Source organism: Hydra vulgaris, chromosome 10 (genome assembly GCF_038396675.1).
Source record: "Hydra vulgaris chromosome 10, alternate assembly HydraT2T_AEP".
NCBI classification, from domain to species: domain Eukaryota; kingdom Metazoa; phylum Cnidaria; class Hydrozoa; order Anthoathecata; family Hydridae; genus Hydra; species Hydra vulgaris.
In genome coordinates this window covers 27,747,897-27,768,001 of record NC_088929.1, presented here as the reverse complement: position 1 = coordinate 27,768,001, position 20,105 = coordinate 27,747,897, and the positions used below count along the sequence as shown (strand labels likewise).

Genomic DNA, 20,105 nt, shown 5'->3' with positions numbered 1-20,105 from the left:
GAAAAATATTTTTCTATTAATAGTTTCTCTATATTTTTCTAAAAATATTTTGTTATAAATTTGTCTTGATTTCAATTGTTTTAAATTTGTCTTTTGATTTAAATTTGTCTTTTGATAATCTTTTTTTCTCAAGGAAAATTTTTAATTATCTTTTTTTAATCGTGTTTAGATGTTATTAAAGTTAATTGTGTTTAGATGTTATTAAAGTTAATTGTGTTTAGATGTTATTAAAGTTAATTGTGTTTAGATGTTATTAAAGTTAATTGTGTTTAGATGTTATTAAAGTTAATTGTGTTTAGATGTTATTAAAGTTAATTGTGTTTAGATGTTATTAAAGTTAATTGTGTTTAGATGTTATTAAAGTTAATTGTGTTTAGATGTTATTAAAGTTAATTGTGTTTAGATGTTATTAAAGTTAATTGTGTTTAGATGTTATTAAAGTTAAATGTGTTTAGATGTTATTAAATTAGCTCCTTAAAATTCTTCAAAATTCTTGTTTTTTGGGGAATTTAGAATCTAATAACCTTTTCTTATTGGTGCTTTTCAACCATCTTTTTTAAGGGATTCTTCAATATTTATTTTTATTGGGGCTCCACAATAATCTTTTTTGCTTAACAATCTTAATGTTTCATAAACAGCCCTCAAAGTATCAGCTCTCAAAGAATATATTCTTGTTTTAAAAAACATTTAAGAATAAAAGTGAACCCAATGTGAATCTGACATTCTTTAAAAGAATGCTAGATTCACATTGGGTTGATTGCTAATTGTTTCAATAAATGGTTTGTTTTGTTTAAAAAGAAAATCAGAATCTGTATGTCTGATTGAAATCATTTTTACTAGAAACTCTGGTCCACCAAATAAACATTTTACTATAACAATTAACAACCTGATGGTTTTGGCAAAACATCAGTTTGATCACTAGAATGTTCAAACAATGCACCTTAATTATAAGTTAATGTAGGTTTGATATATATTTCATCAACCAGCAATATAAATTTACATTGTGTATTTTCAATACTCAACAAAACATTTTTTTTAAACTCTATACTATCTTGTAATTCAACTTTTGAAATCATGCATTTCCATGAGACGCATGAGGGTATTTGTCTCATTTGTCCACACATAAGTTTTTTATTTAGACAACTTGGTCATGGCCGTTTACAAGTTTTACTATATTAGGCATTTCTATACTTTGCAGAAAAAATTTCAAAAAGAAAGAAAGCAAAACTAATGAAAAATAAATTTAAATAAAAAAAAGAAACTGGTGAAAAAGCAAATTAAAAAAAACAACAGTTTTAAGTTGACATTAAAAAGACAGTTTTCCTATATTCTATTTTTTTTTAAAAAAAGAAAGGGAAAATATAAATTGCTATCTGTTTTTAAATTATATTTGTATAATTTTAATGCAACAAGTAAATATTGTCCCTACATGATAATATGAGTGTGTATAAACATGATATACGCCTATGTAATACATGCGTATATGTTTATACACACTCATATGTTAGTTTGTTCATGTATGCATATATACATATCTACATTATAGGCTTTACTTTCTACATCACTTTTTCAATAATTTATTAAAATTTAATTGCTCATCACTATAAGTAGGTTTAGCTTATTTGGATAATTTATAAGGCATTTACTTCATACACAGAATGGCCATGGTTTGAATTTCACCACTATCCAAATTTTTTTAAATTGTTTTTCTTTTAAATCCTGCTGCTCATATATTTGCTTGGTAACCATTTAGCTTTTTTTTTTTATATAAAAAAATTTTCTGTTGCATGTTTTTGAATGATACACATCTCTTCATATTCAGATTTCTTACACTCAGTATATTTTCTAAGTAAGGCGCACACACATATATATATAGTTTTCAAGCTTTAATTATCCCATGCCAGCTACACATTTTTCACATAACCTTAATTGTTTCATATTATCTTTTTATTCTTGTACATTTTTTATCCCCAATCTTTGTAATTTTTTATTTGTATCAACTTTGTAATTTTTTTTTTTTTTTAAACATCTTCGCTTCCAACAAGGCTGCAAGCAGCCACTAATTGAAGTTGGAAGTTACTGAAAGAGAAAAGATGAAGATTGTAGAGCAAGATAACGATTGACAGACGACTTAAAAGATTGTAAATTATATGAGTCAGGAAAGCAAGATGAAAGCGAATTCCAAAGAGCTGATGTTCGAGGAAAAATACTAGACGAATAAGCGTTTTTGGAGCACTTAGGAACAGTCACAGAAAAAGGATGACACTTGATTGAATGACGAGTAACACGAGAATGAATTTTAGTAGATGGCACAAGAGACACTAGCTCTTTAGAGCAGTGCCCATTATAGTATTTGTAGAAAAGAGAAAGAGAAGCAACATTACGACAATGTGATAATGGTTGGAGGTTGGCTGCAAGAGCAGGTCCAACTATGTTTACAACGCGTTTTTGCACCTTGTCTAAAAGAGAAAGGGCATCATTAGAGGATCCACCCCAGATATGGCAACAATATTCCATACAAGGCCGGATTTGAGATTTATAGAGATAGAGAATAGAATCCGAAGTAAGAAAGTGACGAGCTCGATAAAGAGATGCAACCTTAGCAGATGCTAATTTTGCAACTGATTTGATATATGGTTTCCAAGAAAGATCAGAAGTAAGAGTTAATCCTAGAAGATGAAGAGTAGGTGACTCATCAAGTACATCACCATTCATAAATATAGGAAGAATTATTGCGATAACGATTGGCTGAAAAAAATTGAGTTTTATCCGAATTAAAGTTCACCAGCCGCTGTGAGCCCCATGCTGTAGCAGAAGTAAGATCCTTTTCAAGCTCAAATGCCCCCTCCAAGCAATCAGAGGGTGTTGGTTTTTTATCACGACAAGAATAAATGGTAGTGTCATCAGCAAACAATGCCACCTTAGATGAGAGAATATCTGGAAGATCGTTAATGTAAATTAAAAAGAGTATAGGGCCAAGGATAGAACCTTGAGGAACCCCTGAACTTACAGAATAAGAAGAAGAGTGTTGTCCATCGAGGACAACTTTTATGCTACGATTGGAAAGGAAGGATTCGATGATCTTAAAGATGTTGCCGGATACACCATAAGAAGAAAGCTTATAGAGACGACCAGCATGCCAAACTTTATCAAAAGCTTTTGAAATGTCGAGAGCGATGGCCTTAACCTCTCCACCTTTATCTAATGCACGATAAAACCTGTCAGTTATTACTGTTAACAAATCAGCTGTAGAACGAGAAGATCGAAATCCATATTGATGATCAGAAAGTAAGTGATTAGATTCAAGATGAGAAATTAAGTGTTTGTTAATTAAAGATTCAAAAACCTTGCCTATGATAGGAAGAAGACTAATAGGACAGTAGTTAGACGAATCAGATCGCTCTCCAGAATTTTTGAAAATAGAGATAACAGATGCCGCTTTCCAGCAGGCTGGAAAACAAGACTCTGATAAGCACTTGTTAAATAGTTTTGAGATTATAGACGACAGCTCCAGAGAACACTTCTGCAAGACAATAACAGATATGTTGTCTGGGCCACAAGCTGTAGAAGAGTCTAGGCAGGAAATCACTTTAGATACAGATGCTGGAGTGATATGAATGTCAAGCAATGGATCAACCTGTTTGTTGGCAATATCAGGTAGAAAGCAACTAGTGGAATCAAGAAATGATATTGATGAAAAGTTTTTAGCAAACAATTCAGCTTTGTCTTTAGGTGAGGTGACAAAGTCTGAACCATACAAGAGAGGTGGAATTATAGATTTGCCCTTATTATTGATATTATTAAATATTTTCCAGAAGTTACGAGAGCCTATTTTTTGAGATGAGATACGAGATTTCATGACCTGAGAATAGCGGGTCTTGGCGTTAGACAAAACTATTTTACAATTGTTTCTAGCAGTAATAAACAGACGCCTGTTTCCTGGAGAATTGTTTTGCTGATAAATATGGAAGTAACGGTTTCGATTGGCAATTGCAGCAGCATAGTGTGAAGAAAACCATGGAGGAGAGTGAGGCTTGACCTGGAATCGTCGAGAGTGAATAAAAGATTCCATGCCAGCCTGAATCCACGAAGTTATGTAAGAAGCACATTTGTCAACAGGAAGACGAAAGATTTCTACCCAAGGGCCATCACGAAGAAAATCACGGAAAGAGTCCCAGTCAGCTTTACTGTAGTTGTAAAAGGTTCGATAATAGGGGGATTCAGGTGATGAAGAAGAATGAGATATTAGTTTTAGAGAGATCAAACTGTGATCAGAAGCACCTAAGGGTGAATGTAGAGAAACTGAGCACTGACTAGGATCAGAAACAAGACATAAGTCGAGTAGAGAAGGTAAATGATTCGGATTGTCTGGAAAGCGAGTTGGAAAGTTGACTATTTGAGTTAGGGATTGAGAAAGGCAAAAGTTGTGGGCTTTAATGCCTGTTGAATCACTGACACTAGAGCTAAGCCATTCAGAGTGGTGAGCATTAAAGTCACCGACAACAACTATATTAGCTGATGGATAAAGAGAGAGGACTTGGTCAATATGATCAGAAATAACATCAAAAAGAGTGCAGTCTTGAGATGAAGGAGAGCGATATAGAACAAAGAGAAAGGCAATAGAGTGAAGTGGTGCTAAACGAAAGCACATGAAAGAATAGTCTGTGGATTCAAACCTAGTTTCACGACAAATGGGTGAATTCTTACGAATTTAAATGCCCAGGCCAAGCATGTGACTATTGGAGTCTTTATGAATTAGAGGAAGATAACCATCAACACTAAGATCACAAGATGAGACAGCTGAACTCAAATTAGTCTCACAAAGAGCAAGTAGGTCTGGTGAACTTTGCAAGAGATAAGACTCAACAGAAGAAAAGTTACTTCGAAGACCACGAATATTAGTGAATGATAGGTTTAGAGAACTTGGTGATGATGATGGTTTTTTTTTTGTTTTATAGTTTTTGGTACTATATTCATTTTTAAATTAGATTGAAGAACTTGACTCAAAGCATAGATAGTACTCAGAACACTGTTTAATAGCCCAAGTAATTGTCTCATTACTACTAATAAACCCTAAGCCGTAACAAAGGGCTCCAAATGTGGCCTCCGCAATGCACACCAAAAGTACAAACAGGGACACCATCCATGCACAACATGGCGCTGTTAATACTTTGATATTTTTCAGCTGTTGATGGAATCAGCCTCTCTGAGAGCTACCACAGAGTTCGGGAAACTTGACTACCAGCCGGCCTCAGAACCATAAAACTGAGTTTTAGAGCTGTACCCTCATTAGGAGATAATAGAATGAGTTGCCTAGTCATAAAAACGGAGACACAAGCAAAACCCATGCATTGAGTTAAGAAGATCCAGCATTCAACATCCTAAACTGGAAACAATGTATTAAAAATACATCTGCGCCAGCCTAATAGATGAAGAAGGGGTGCAAGGCTGGTCAACAGATAGAATCTGTTTACCCCTTAAGTCTTTGCCTAGGAGGCCTTCTACAAGACAGTAGCCGGTGCATTTAACATCTGCCCAAGATGAGTATTTTTATCGAGACACCATCTCTAGCCTTTACTCAACCAAGAGCCCCAAGGCAAGGGGTGTTTTAAATCGGAGTTGGCATCTCCTAGCCTTTGCCTAAATAGGCGTATCCTACAAGGCAGCAGGACATGAAGCAGATTGTACTGGGTTACATGTTACCAGTAGTAGTTTTATACTGGACATCTGTCCAACACCTTTTAATTTAGGATGCATGTTGCTTTTTAACATTTGGCTCAGTGCGTTTTGTTCTACTCGCATCTTTCCTTTTAGTCTACTATGTTATTGGTGAAATATATGTAAAAAATTATTAATAATAATTTACTGTTTGAACTTTGTGCTTTTATACTGGACATCTGTCCAACACCTTTTAATAGTTTTAGCTAACTCTTATTCTAATATAATCTTTTCTCCTTCTTCCCTGAGGCTTCTTTGTGGACAAACAAGACAGAAAACCGCACTCGTTTTCTGGGAAGATTTGGAAGTGATTCTTTGCAAAGTTCTAATACTTGGTAATTTATAATCATTAGCAATGCAGCTGATCTGGTATAGCAAAACTTTTTGCTATATCCAGAATTAGTATGAGGTGTCAAGACAAACATTTTCCATAAAAATTTTTAGAACCTTGGCATCTGCTAATAACCATTCCTTATGAAGATTTGGAACTAAAAATTTGAATATTTTAGTAATCATGATTACTATTATTATTTAGCAAATTATCATTTATCTTTTTTTTTTTAATAACTAAATTTTTATTATTTCTTTAAATAAATCATTATTTTTTATAAATTTTACTATTATGAAATTGAAAAACTTAAAGAAACCAGTCAAAATAACATAAAAGAGTTCACATTACCTCAGCTGACTTGTGACTTTTTTTTTACAGATAAACATTCTTACAACAGCCTAGAAAAAATATAGAAAAAAATGATACAACTGAGTTGGTTTAAAATACAAAATATGCATAAGGTCATCTGAAAGCTGGATATGGAAAAATAGATGGGTGATCAAAGAATCATTCAAAATGCAACTTTCAAAATATGGGATATAAAAGAAAAGCTAAAGCAACATTATTCTTACATAGAAAACAAATACTTTTGTACAAAAATATAAAAGAATTATTAAACAGTAAAAGTAAACTAATAATTAAATGCACAAAAACAAAAACTTCTATTAGATTTTTTTTTTTTTTTTATAAAATATACATATATATTGTATATATTAAAAAAATACATTCATGACACAATTATATTTTAGTACTTTATATATTTTAAATAAATATACTGTGTGTTAGTACTTAATTAGTAATTAAATAATTTTTAGTGCAATCCATTGTTAATGTTTTGTTTTGTATTTTGATATTGGAGATGGTATTGGAGAATAGTACAATTTATGATGTCTGGTCGTTTTCTGTAATTTTTATATTTTCATTTATATAGAAATTTATAAATATAGTGATCATTCAAAACCCTTTAGCTGAGGGAGCAATCACTCAGCTAAGAGGTTGTGAACGATCACCACTACAATCAAAAAGAGTGCTCTTCTTTTATTTTAAACTATATAAACATACATATATCAGCCCTCAGATATATATATATATATATATATATATATATATATATATATATATATATATATATATATATATATATCAATGGCTGTTCAATGGTATTCAATGGCTGATGATTGCCGTATAGGCATGAAACTTAAAGTACCATAGAAAAAGTTGTTTTTTCTTCGTTAATATATATATATATATATATATATATATATATATATATATATATATATATATATATATATATATATATATATATATATATATATATATATATATATATATATGTATATATATATGTATATATATATACATATATATATATATATACATATATATATATATATATATATATATATATATATATACTCTTTGTTCCTTGGAGGCTCCAGTTATCAGGCATTTACTGCATATATATACATATATATATATATATATATATATATATATATATATATATATATATATATATATATATATATATATATATATATATATATATATATATATATACACTGGCGAGCAAAAAAAAGTGAACAGCGACTGCTTACGCATAAAATGAAAGAGCTCTGGACAGAAACTCATACAAACTTGTTTATTTTTGTTCATACTATCAAAGAATTTACGTTTATCTTTCAAAGAAAACATGAATAAACTTCTAAACATTAGATATGAATACAGTGAACGTTGTCAGCAAAATCTGTAGTTGATATTAGAGTGTGGGTGAAATAGGACGTATTATCGCTATATTATTATTATAAAAAATAAAAGGAAAAAAATGTCTCCAAATAAAAATTAATTTTTTTTAATTTTTATTTTGGTTATTATTTATGCCTCTAACTTATTTAAAATGAAAAATCCCCTTTAATTTTGATGTTATTGGATTCTTATGAAAAAAAAAATATTCATTTAGAATACATAGCTTATCATTAAATAAATATTTTCTTCATATATTACTCTAAAAATATTATCATTTTTCTTTCACAGAGGACCTCATTTAACAATTGAACAAAAAGGAATCATTGTTGGAATGAGTGCATCCGGTAAATCGATACGCCAAATTATTCAAAGTATGAAAGCTCAAGGTGTAAACATTAGTGTTGGTGGAGTTCACAAGATACTTTCACGTCAGAAAAACAATAAAACAACAGCTAGAAAAAAAGGTTCTGGCAGACCAAGAAAAATGACGGAAAGAGATTGTCACAAGTTAAAATTGAATGTTTTAAAAAATCGAAAAACCACTATGACGCATATCGCAGAAACTTTTACGTGTTCTGATGATAAAAAGGTTAGCCGATGGACAATTTCGAGGTGTCTTAAAGATCAGGGGTTCAAAATACACCCATGTAAAAAAGTAACTCTTCTTACAGCACGCCATAAAAAGGCAAGGTTAGCTTGGGTAAAATATAATAAAAACACAGACTGGACAAAAATATTATGGTCAGATGAATCACGATTTTGTTTGCATTCAGATCGTCCACAGATGTGCATTAGACGTAAGAACGAACAATTAAATCCAGATTGTATTGACCAAATGGAAAAGGGTAATCTTGGAATTATGGTTTAGGGTTGTTTTTCTGCCAAAGGTGTGGGCAGATTGCATAGTCGAAGATGGATTACGAATACATTCCAAAGAATACATTAGTATTCTACAAAAATCTTTGCTGCCCACACTGGAAGAATTAGAAGAGGATGAAATTAAATTTCAACATGACAATGCTCCTTGCCACACGTCTAAACAAGTTAAAAAATGGCTCAAGGTTAACATTATCTTCCTTTTTGAAAATTGGCCTGCCCAAAGTCCAGACCTTAATCCCATTGAAAATTTGTGGGACTATATGGATAAAGAGGTCCATAAAAATAATATTTCATCTTTGGATGATCTTTGGGCAGCCATAAAACAAGTTTGGGTTACGATACCTGACCGTTTGATAGCAAATTTAATTGAGTTGATGCCGCGTCGATTAAATGAAGTGATGAAAAATGGTGGTGGCCACACAAAATATCAATTTTTTTTTTCAAAATGAGTCGTATATATGTGTATGTATATGTATTCAACATAAGCGATATGTTATATTTTATGTATTATATTTTTAATTGATTAATAATACATAATTTACTGAAAAATTGTACTGTTCACTTTTTTTTGCTCGCCAGTGTATATATATATATATATATATAGATAGATAGATAGTAAATATTAAAATGAAAAAAAGACAACTTTTTGTTGAGTTTTATGCCTGGCGGCAATCATCAGCCATAAATTGTTGTACTTGTTGTGTAAATTTATTACTGATTTTATGTTCAGCATGCAACTGTAGATGATTTTTACAGGGCTCTTATTGAAAATTTTATGTAGTTATGTTGTTAATTGGAAAATATTTAGCAATCAAGTTTAAAAAGCATTTTCCTATATTTGTGGTGACAGTTATGCCAAAAGGAGGGTTGTACCAGATTATTTTGCATGTACAGTTTTTCTTTTGTTTTTATTTTAAGTTAGATTGGTAAGATTTTGTAGTGCCTCATTATAAATAGATACAGATTTCTTAAACACTTCTTCGCTGCTAGAATTAACAGACAATCACAGTTCAACATTTTGAGGTAGTTGTTTTAGTATACTAGAAGGGTGGTTAGATTGAGCATGTATGAAGTTTAAAGGTTTATCAGGTTTGCAGTATGGTTGGTATGATTGGTTGCAGAGGTTAAGAGTTACAAGAATAGATCACAATTTTGAGGTCGCACTGTATAGATATGCTAAGATCATTAGATTTGAGTAAGTGCGTGATATGCTTTTTAATTTTCTCCATTTGCTGACCAGTGGCATTTTTCAAAACTGCTAACCCATCATTGCAGTATAAGACAAAGTCATATTTATTATAAAAATTTGAAATTAGAAAAAGAATGAATATCCATCTCTGCGCCTTTAAACGTACCCATTGTAACGTTAAACAAACCACTTAATTTTTTGATCCAAACCTGGTTATTATTAAACAGTAAAGATTTCCTTGCATGAATAATAATTGACTTATGTTCTGTGCTTATAGTGACATATTTTTATTTTCATTTAAAAATATATATGTATATATACAGGCCTCAGCAGGAGTAAATGAGCACAAGAGCAGAGAAAAGCTCTCCTAAAACGAAATTGGGGAGCTGCGCGAGCTGCTCATTTAAATTGATGCTCTTTTTTAATTTTAATTTTTTTTTTTTTGCAACAACTCTGCCTTTTAAAAAGCATTGCAGTATATTATGCAACTAATTTTTTTTTAATGACATTGTGTTTTTTATTTTAGTTACAACAATACTTATACTTTCGCAAGAAAAAATATACTTTTGCAAGAGCCATAAACTGCTTCTGTAAACCGTTTTAGGGGAATGTAGGCAAGGCATGTATATATATATTTTTTTAAATGAAACTCTGAGTACCAACAAAAAGATGTATTTTTTTATTTTAATATTTACTAAATATATCAGATCTATTGCATAAAAAATTTGTTTTTATAATATTGATCACTGTTAAACAAACAAGAGATTTTTTTGCACAAAATTATTAACTTTTTCTACATTTTTATACTATTAAGCTCTTAACACAAATAAGAAAAGAAAAAAAAGTATAAAAAATTTTTGTTGAAACTTATTTCTTCACAAAATTAAAAAATATTAGAAATAAAACACTGCTGATGATATCATGCTAAAAAAATAGATTAGAGATTTAGTACATACAACTGAAGTTAAGGGTTCTAAAAAACAGCATTTGTATAAGAGACTAATTACAAAAAAAAAATTATTATTTATTTTCTATTAAAACTCACTTTTGATTTAAATATATTTCAATTTGAAGAACTTTTATTAATTTAAGTATACATATAATTATAACAAACTTGGATTTTAACTGCTGCCAATGATTTTTTCTTTGCCTGCATCCTTTCAAGTCTCTCCTGCTGCTTAAGTCGAACAAAATCAGTTGATGAAACACGCTCATCATTATTGTCAAACATGATTAATAAAATAAGGTTTTATTAACTGCATCCATGCATTCCACTATTTTTTTCGGTAGTAGTTTTATACATTTATAATTTCTTTGTTTTTAATAAACTCTTTTTCTTGGAAAAAGTTTTGATTATACCAAGACAATATATTTGCACTCTAAGATCAAAAAGACATTTTATGCTATGCATGATATTTCATACTAGCACATATTTAAAGGATAATAATTCAATTATTAACTAACATCATTATTAACATGACTAAACATTTTTATATTTTATGGTACTGGTATATTTATAAGATTTTCTTGGATAGCATTAAGGTATATTTTAGCTAGCATACATCTCAATCTCATTAGTTTAATTGAAAAATTAATTAGTAGCAAGTTAGTAAAGTTGTGAGTTGAAAACATAAAAAAATATTTTAAGGAAGTAGATTATATTTTTTATAAAGATTTGATATTAGTAATAGAAACTAACTGAAATCTACTATTCTATGTTTATTAACTTTATTACTCTCTTCCATAATGACTTTTAAATGAAATGTTCACATACTTGTTTAAATATGACATTATTAATGCCAAATTTAAATCATTTAAAATGACATTATAGAATAGTTATGGCGATTTGTGGATTGGACAGGTTTCAATAATACCATTTAAAAAATGGGATTCTAGAAACATCTTCAAATAACACTAGTGTGGAATCATGGTTATTATAGATTTTAATAAAGCATTTGATATTATTAATTACTGGTTACTGTTTTGCAACCTATTAGATCAAAGAATAATAAAAAATATTGTAAGCTAATTAACTTGAATATTTGAAAAAAACTAATGTAAAAACTTGACAAATAAAATATAAAATCTTGTTTAATCAGCTAGGATCAATTAAAACATAGTTTTAACAGTTGTAGAAATGATTTGCAACAGTTATGTGATGCAGAACTTGATTTTTTTTGTTTCTGTAATAATAAATGTATTTTAAAACAAAAATTTTGTTGTACAATCGACTTCAAATTGTACAACTTACGCTAGAAAATGTTTCCATTATAAAAAAAAGTTGTTGTTCAAATGTTGAACAACTATTGGAAACCAAGATTTTATTCAATAAAATAATATTTTTTTATTATTTATAAACTTTTTGTAAATACTAGTTGCCGTTTAATCACGTGATTTTGTTTATCGAATTTTTTATTTGTATAATATTTTTATAATGTAACCCCACGCATATATGGGGCCTTATAAGCGTGGAAAATTTTATTAATTTTGATCTAAAACTAGTAAGTTAATTCTTGTTTGCAATATTTTTCATTTTAATCGGTATCTAAATTTAGTTTAAAAAATTAATAGCAAAGTATTTTCTAGCGAAGAAACGTAAAAACATTATTTACTCTAGGTAAAACTTATTTTTAAGTTTTATTAAATTTTATTTATTTTTTACTATTATTTATTTATTTTCATTTACTTATTTTAACTTTTATTCATTTCAATTTTAATTTATCTAATCAAATTTTAAATTTACGTAAATTTCAACATAAAGTTGCGTTACTTCGTACGCGCTGCAAAGATTCATCTTTAAAACGTTTTAAAAAAAATAGCAAAAACGGAATTGTTTTTTGAACCTGTCTAAAAAAAATTAAATAAGAATAATTCGTTTAACAAAAAATATTAAATTTTAGACACCCTCTAATTACTTAGACTGAGGACATGCACTTTCCGCTTAAATGTCACATTCCCAGAAATTTTGTGTTAAGAGCTTTATTTCAACGATTGACATTTTATTGAAGAATGCACGCTTTTTTTCGCTACTCAAAAAAAATTTTAATAAGATAAATTTAAAAAAAAAGTTTTTTAAATTTATCTTATTAGAATTACCTCCTATTTTTAATATCAAATATAAATATATATAATACTATGGATGTAATAAAAAAAATAAATAAAGAAATAATTTTAAAATGTTGGATAAACAGAAAAATATTATTTAAAAGAAGACTGAGAGACTTCTTAAAGGCAGGAAATAAATCTTGAGAAAATTACAAACGCAAATAAGAAAATTATAACTGATAGATTAGAATATGACTTAACCACCATTAATTACGTCAACAAAATAGGGGGAGGAGGGTCTTAATTTTTTTGACAGTTATTGACAAGGGGAGGTCAAGACAACTTGATGTCAACTTTTTTATATAAATTTAGTTTGTTTTTTTTTAATGAAATTTAATTGAAAAAAAAGAAAAAAAAGGGAAAACTTGTTCTGTGTTACATACTCCCTCAACCTTCAGTATTTTAATAAAGCTGTTTATATATTCCTACTTTTCAAAAATAAATTGTTTAAACGTTTATACCAGGGGTATAAACGTTTAAACAATTTAAATACGAGCCGCAAGATGCCGACCTGTGGCTCACGAGCCTCATGTGGTTAAATTCCATGCGCAAAAATTAATACAATTTTGAAATAAAGATGTTGGTAGCTTTTTAAAAACTGAAAAACTTTATAAATAGCAATTTTAGGCTTTTACGTCTCAAAAGTTGCATTTTAAAGAGTTTAATCGCATTCAGCATGACTGACGATGCGATTGTGTTCGTTTGACGTCAGAACGACTTATTCAATCCATTGCATCGACAGTCATGTTGAATGGGATGATAACACTGAAAAGAATAAGAGGAATTCTTTAAAAAATTTTTGATAATTAAAAATGAGGAGTTTTTGATAAAAAAAATTTTTTTTGATAATTGCGAATGTTATTTTAAAATCATTATGAAAACGTGCCAAAAAAATGGCGTAGTTTTTATATCAGTGATTAAATATGTAGTAATATTAACGCCATTCATTATTACAGCATCGTATCATTATTATTATTATTATTTTTTTTTGGAATTTAAAATTGATAAAGAAGAGGTTAGAAAAAGTTTTAAAAAAAGTTGAATTAGCGAAGAAGTGGGTATAAGAGCAGTGGCGGCGTCAGGGTAGGGCCTGGTTGGGCGATTTCCCAGGGCTTCGAATAAAAAAGGGCAAAGTTTAGCAGAAAGTATTAGTAACTCGAGATTCGATCGCATTTAATTTTAATTATTCAAAACTACTAAATAAGCCATATTAAAAATCGTCAAAAAACTCTACAAAGACTCGAGTATCGAATTGTAAAGTATCGAACGTAAACGAATTTTATGAGTTAAACTCATAAAATTCGTTTACGTTAAAAGTTGGTTAATATACTCCGTCTCTAAGAATCGAGTTTATTGTTTTTGCTGTAGATCAACGTCGAGTTTAGTATCTGAAGGATATAACAACTGTAAGCACTTGTCTGAAATGTTAATGAGAATAGCACTTCTTATAAGAAACTTTACCTTTCATATATTGACACTGAACTACGATTAAAAACAGGAAAATCAATAGACTGCCAAAGGCAACATTTGATTAGAAAAGAAGCTACAAGGTGGAAAAATGTTTTATCTAGATTGACGTATATTACACTTTATTTAGCTGAAAACAATATGGCGTTCAGAGGTACTTCAGACAAACTATATACGCCTAATAATGGAAAGTTCTTAGGCTTAGTACATCTATTAGTCAAATTTTATCCTGTTATGCAGGAGCACATGCGGTAAGCTATGAAGGGTGATGTTTCAGACCACTACTGCGGAAAAGATATACAAAATGAATTAATTGAGTTGATTGGTAAAAAAGTGAATACGGAAAAAATCGCAAAGAAATCGAAATATTATTCAATTATAGCTGACTGTACTCCGGACATTACTCATTTAGAGCAACTTTTACTGACAATACGATTTGTTGATTTATCTTCAGATGACGATAAAATATCAGTGAAAGAACATTTCATAGAGTTTTTAACTGTTAATGAGTCGACTGGTGAAAGACTTACAAAAGTTATTATAGATGTGTTAAATAAATATGGACTGGAATTAAACGATTGTTGGGGTCAGGATTATGACAACGGGTCAAACATGAAAGGAAAAAATATTGGGGTTCAAAGGAGAATTTTGGACATAAATCCCTTAGCTGTTTATGTACCGTGTGCCTGCCATAGCTACAATCTCTTACTATGTGATACCGCTAAGTTGTCTGTAAAATCAGTCACTTTATTTGGGGTACTTCAGAGGTTGTTCACATTGTTTTCAGCTTCTGTTCATCAATAGAAAATTCTAACCGATCATTTAGGATGATATACCATTAAAAAGCTCAGTGACACTTGTTGGAAAGCAAGAATAAGCAGTGTTAAAGCAGCCCGTTATCAAATTAGTGCCATCCATGATGCTTTAATTACTTTCGCTATTGGAAAATAAAACAACTGATGTTCAAGTCTCTCATGAGGCTAGTACTCTAGCTGAACAGTTAAAAGATTTCAGTTTCATAGTTTCGTTGGTTGTTTGGTTTGACTTTTTCAAGTTAATGTTGTTAGTAAATCTCTACAATCAACTGACATGGATCTCGGTAAATGCACAGAAATGCTGAAAAAATGCTGCACTTTCTTGGAGGAATATAGAAATACAGAATTCAAAAGAGCTATTTTAATGACAAAGGAATTGGCCGAAGCACTAGAAATCGAACCTGTGTTTAAAGTCACATCAAGAGTTCGATGTATTAGGCGTCAAGCTGGAGAAACTGTCCGCGATGAGCCTATAACTTCCTCAAAAAAAAAAAAAAAGTAGTTGAATTTTTTAACTGTCTTTTGGACTCTACATTCAGATCATTTAATGAAAGATTTGATCAGTTAAGTAAGTATTCAGAATCATGGTCTTTTTTGTACAATATAAAACAGATTCTGGAAAAACCTGACCTTGTCGAATTTTGTGGTAATCTCCAGTTGAAATTAACTGTGGAAAGTCAGATATAGACGGTAGTATGTTTTGTGATGAACTCCTAAGTCTGAAAGCTTTTTTTTATAATAAGAATGTGGTTACTCATTCTTATCATAAAAAAAAATTAATTTTATTAAAAATCGCAGCTTACAAGAGCTATATCCAAATGTGTGGATAGCATTGCGATTATTATTGACTATACCTGTACACAGTTGCTAGTGGGGAGAGGATTTGTTCAAAGCTTAAGTTGATAAAAACTTAGATGTCAACTTTGTCAACTTAGATTGGGATATTGTTGATCTTAGGATCAACTATATCCCAATCTAAGTTGACAAACTTAGCAACTTTGTCAATCGAAAATGAAATTGCTGAAAAAATCGACTTTGATAAACTAATAAAAGAATTTGCCGATAAAATGGCAAGATACATTTTATTGGTTTTTCTTTTTAATAAATAGTTATTTATTTTACTAATTGGTTATTTAATTATACCCTTTGCCTTTTTTTTTTTTTGTATAGGGTTGTATTGAGTTAGGGGCACCGTAGAAGTTGTTAAGAATGGATAATAAAAGTGTAAAAAAACCTGTTGTGTTCAAACAACACAAAGGGTAGTAATGTAAAGTTCTGTTTTAATCACTTCTTTTCATTTTTCAAATTTTTATACTTGAATTCTATACAATCTTTTTATCTATCTTTTTGGATTAATTAACTTCCAAACTGTTTATAAGGAAGTGCGGATGACTTTTAAACGGATATTGTCGTTATAAAAATGCAAAAAAACCTGTTGTGTTCAAACAACACAAAGGATAGTAATGTAAAGTTCTATTTTAATCACTTCTTTTTATTTTTCAAATTTTTATACTTGATTTCTATACAATCTTTTTATCTATCTTTTTGGATTAATTAACTTCCAAACTGTTTATAAGGAAGTGCGGATGACTTTTAAACGGATATTGTCGTTTATTTTTTTATTATAGCTAAATTTCTACATAAATTTCTTATAAACGTACAACATTTTACTAAAGAAGTTACTAATTTAAAATAATTTATTAATCATAACTCAATTAAGTACTTAGAAATAAAAGATAGCGTAAAAAATGTTTACATTGTTAATAATATTCGAATGAAGAAAAATAATTTAAAGGTTTTTTTAAAGTTTTTTTAATGTTTACGTTTTTAGAACATTTCACGGATTCTAGCTTTTTGAATGGGGTAATAATATTACAATCTTGTGACAACCGCGACTTAATTAATTGTCACATTAAAGTATCGTATTAATTTGGAATATGTTCATAGTTTAAAGATGTAAGGTGTATATATTTATGTGAACCCTTCAATCTTTTTTTTTGTTCGGATTAAGGCTTTGTGAACCTTGCAAAAATATATTTCCTAAATTGAAAATATGTTCATCAGTTTTAAGTTCAGTAATTTTATGATTGTGAAAGAATAGTGAAAGAAATTTCCTCAAAGAAACTAAAAATTACTTGCGAAATAATCATTGAACAAGCTCATTAGGCCCCAAAAGAGTTGAAAAACAAAAAACGATCTTCATAAAATCATCAAACCAATACGAAAAAAAATTCTTTTTAACTTCAAAAATCTACGCGGAACAGTCATTTTCATTAATGAAGACTCCGCAAAGGAAACAATGGAAATTCGAAAAAGGCTTTGGGATGAAGTATTAAATTTGCGGAAAGAAGGTAAGTATGTTATTTTAAAGTGTGGAGAGCTCATCAGAGATATAGGTCTCGAGACCAAAGTCTTGAGATTTAACTGTCTTAATCTTGGTATTGGTTTTGAAGCCTAAAGTCTTGGTCTTAGTATTGGTCTTAGTTTTGGTCTTGAAAGCCTAGAGTATTTTTCTTGGTCTTGGTCTCGGACCTCTACTGTCTTTTACATTTTTAATTCTTAAAAAAAGTATCAACTCAATGAATGGATTAGTTATTAATAACAAACCGTAGATCGCCGCAACTTCCCGCTCTCAATAAGAGTTCGTCGCGTTGGTTTGACAAGGTTCTAACTTAAATTTTTTATTTTAGGAGAATTTAAAAAAAAATCTTTTAATTTTTTTTTAATGTTTAATTAAAATTAATTATTTTTTTATTTGTTTATGTATTCTTTTTACACAGTAATAATACGCAAATGATACGCCGTACGAAGAGAGCTTATGAAGAAGACCAATATACCAAATTTTATCAAAGGCTTTAGAAATGTTGAGAGCGATAGACCTAACCTCTCCTTGCGATAAAAATTTTTCATTATTATCGTTAACAAATCAGCAGTAGAACAAGAAGATCGAAATCCATATTGATGGTAAGAAAGTAGGTTGATATATTCAAGATGAGAGATTAAGTGTTTGTAAAATAAAGACTCAAAAATCTTGCTTATGATAGGAAGAAAAATAATGGGACAGTAGTTAAATGAGTCAGATTGCTCTCCAGAATTTTTGAAAGTTGGGATAACCGATACCAGAAAAGTGTTTGTCACTAAAAAGTGTTTATCAGAGTCTTGATTTCCAGCAGGCTGGAAAATAAGACTCTGATAAACACTTTTTAAATAGTACAAACGACAGCTCCGTAGATCACTTCTGCAAGACCATAACAAGTATGTTATCTAGACCACAAGCTGTAGAATGGTCTAAGTAGGAAATTAATTTAGATACAGAAGCTGGAGTGATGCGAATGTCAAGTAATGGATCAACCTGTTTGTCGGCTATATCAGGTAGGATGTGATTAGTGGAATCAAGAGATGTGGTTGATGAAAAGTGTTTAGCAAACAGCTCAGATTTGTCTTTAGGTGAAGTAACAAAATCTGAGCCATGTAAGAAAGGTGGAATAACAGATTTGCCCTTATTATAGATACTGTTAAAGATTCTCCGGAAGTCTTGGGAGCCTAATGATGAAATACAAGATTTCGTGGCATGAGAATAGCGGGTTTAGGCGTCAGACAAAACTTTTTTACAGTGGTTTCTAGCAATAGTAAACAGTCGTCTCTTTTCTGGAGAATTGTTTTGACAATAAATATGGAAGTAATGGTTGCGAATGGAAATTGAAGCAGCATAATGAGAGAAAAACCATGAAATAGAGTGAGGCTTGACTTGGAATTGTCGAGAAGGAATAAAAGATTCCATGCCAGCATGAATCCAAGAAGTTACATAAGTAGCACATTTGTCAGCAGGAAGACAAAAGATTTCTACCCAAAGGCCGTCACAAAGAAAATCATGGAAAGAGTTCCAGTCAGCTTTAAAATAGTTGAAAGAGGTATGATGATAGAAGAATTCTGGTAATGAAGAAGAACGAAATAAAAGTTTTAGAGAGGTCAAACCGTGATTAGAAGCACCAATGGGTGAATGTGAAGAAACTGAGCACAGACTAGGATCAGAAACAAGACATAGATCGAGTAGAAACGTTAAATGATTCAGATTGTTTGGAAAACAAATTGGAAAGTTGACTATTTGTGTTAAAGATTGAGAAAGGCAAAAGTTGTGGGCCTTAACACCTGCAGAGTCACTGTCACTAGAATGAAGCCATTCAGTGATTAATAAATTCTTCAACAATCAGATCAATATATTTACCAACAACAACGATATTGCCTTAAAGATAAAAAAAGGGCTTGGTTAATTTAATCAGAAATAACATCAAAAAAAGTGCAGTCTTGAGATAAAGGAGAGCAATATAGAACACAGTGAAAGGTGATAGAGTGAAGTGGAGCTAAACGAAAGCACATAAAAGAATAGTCTCTGGATTAAAACCTAGTTTTCCAACAAATGAGTAAATTCTTACGAATGTAAATGCCAAGACCAAGCATATGACTATTGGTGTATATTTACGAATTAAAGAAAGATGGCCATCAACACTATCTAATTTGAGTTAAGCTGTCTTATCACAAGATGAGACAGCTGAACCAAAATTTATCTCACCAAGAGCATGTAGGTCTGGTGAACTTTGCAAGAGATAAGACTTAACAGAAGAAAATTTACTTCAAAGACCACGAATATTAGTGATTGATAAATTTAGAGAACTTGGTTATGACAATGGTTTTTTGTGTTTTATAGTTTTTGATACTTATTCATTTTTAAATTTGTTAAAGAACTTGAATCAAGGCATAGATAGTACTCAGTACTGTTTAATAACCCATGCAATTGCCTGATTTTTATTAATAAACCCGAAACCGTAACAAAGACTCCAAATGTAGCCTCAAC

General features: G+C 30.1%; 2 protein-coding genes across 4 annotated transcripts in view; one reads left to right on the top strand and one right to left on the bottom strand.

Annotated features, from left to right (window-relative positions):
* LOC101237845 (ubiquitin-protein ligase E3B) overlaps window positions 1–11,248 on the bottom strand; it is a 61,147-nt gene extending 49,899 nt beyond the window's left edge. For 2 of the 3 annotated variants that reach the window (XM_065807672.1, XM_065807673.1), the window contains exons 1-2: window positions 10,981–11,248; window positions 6,398–6,447 (exon numbers count right to left, since the gene is read on the bottom strand). In XM_065807672.1, the coding sequence (XP_065663744.1) occupies window positions 6,398–6,447; window positions 10,981–11,097 (167 nt within the window). In that variant the 5' untranslated portion in view covers window positions 11,098–11,248. The remainder of the gene's footprint in view (window positions 1–6,397; window positions 6,448–10,980) is intronic. The other variant, XM_065807674.1, reaches the window with a different exon arrangement.
* A 3,448-nt stretch (window positions 11,249–14,696) lies between these two features.
* Window positions 14,697–15,940, top strand: LOC136086246 (zinc finger MYM-type protein 1-like). The gene is made up of 3 exons (XM_065808532.1): window positions 14,697–15,205; window positions 15,506–15,751; window positions 15,793–15,940. Exons 1-3 carry the CDS (start codon window positions 14,697–14,699, stop codon window positions 15,938–15,940), a joined length of 903 nt encoding a protein of 300 aa, XP_065664604.1.
* Window positions 15,941–20,105: the final 4,165 nt, after the last annotated feature.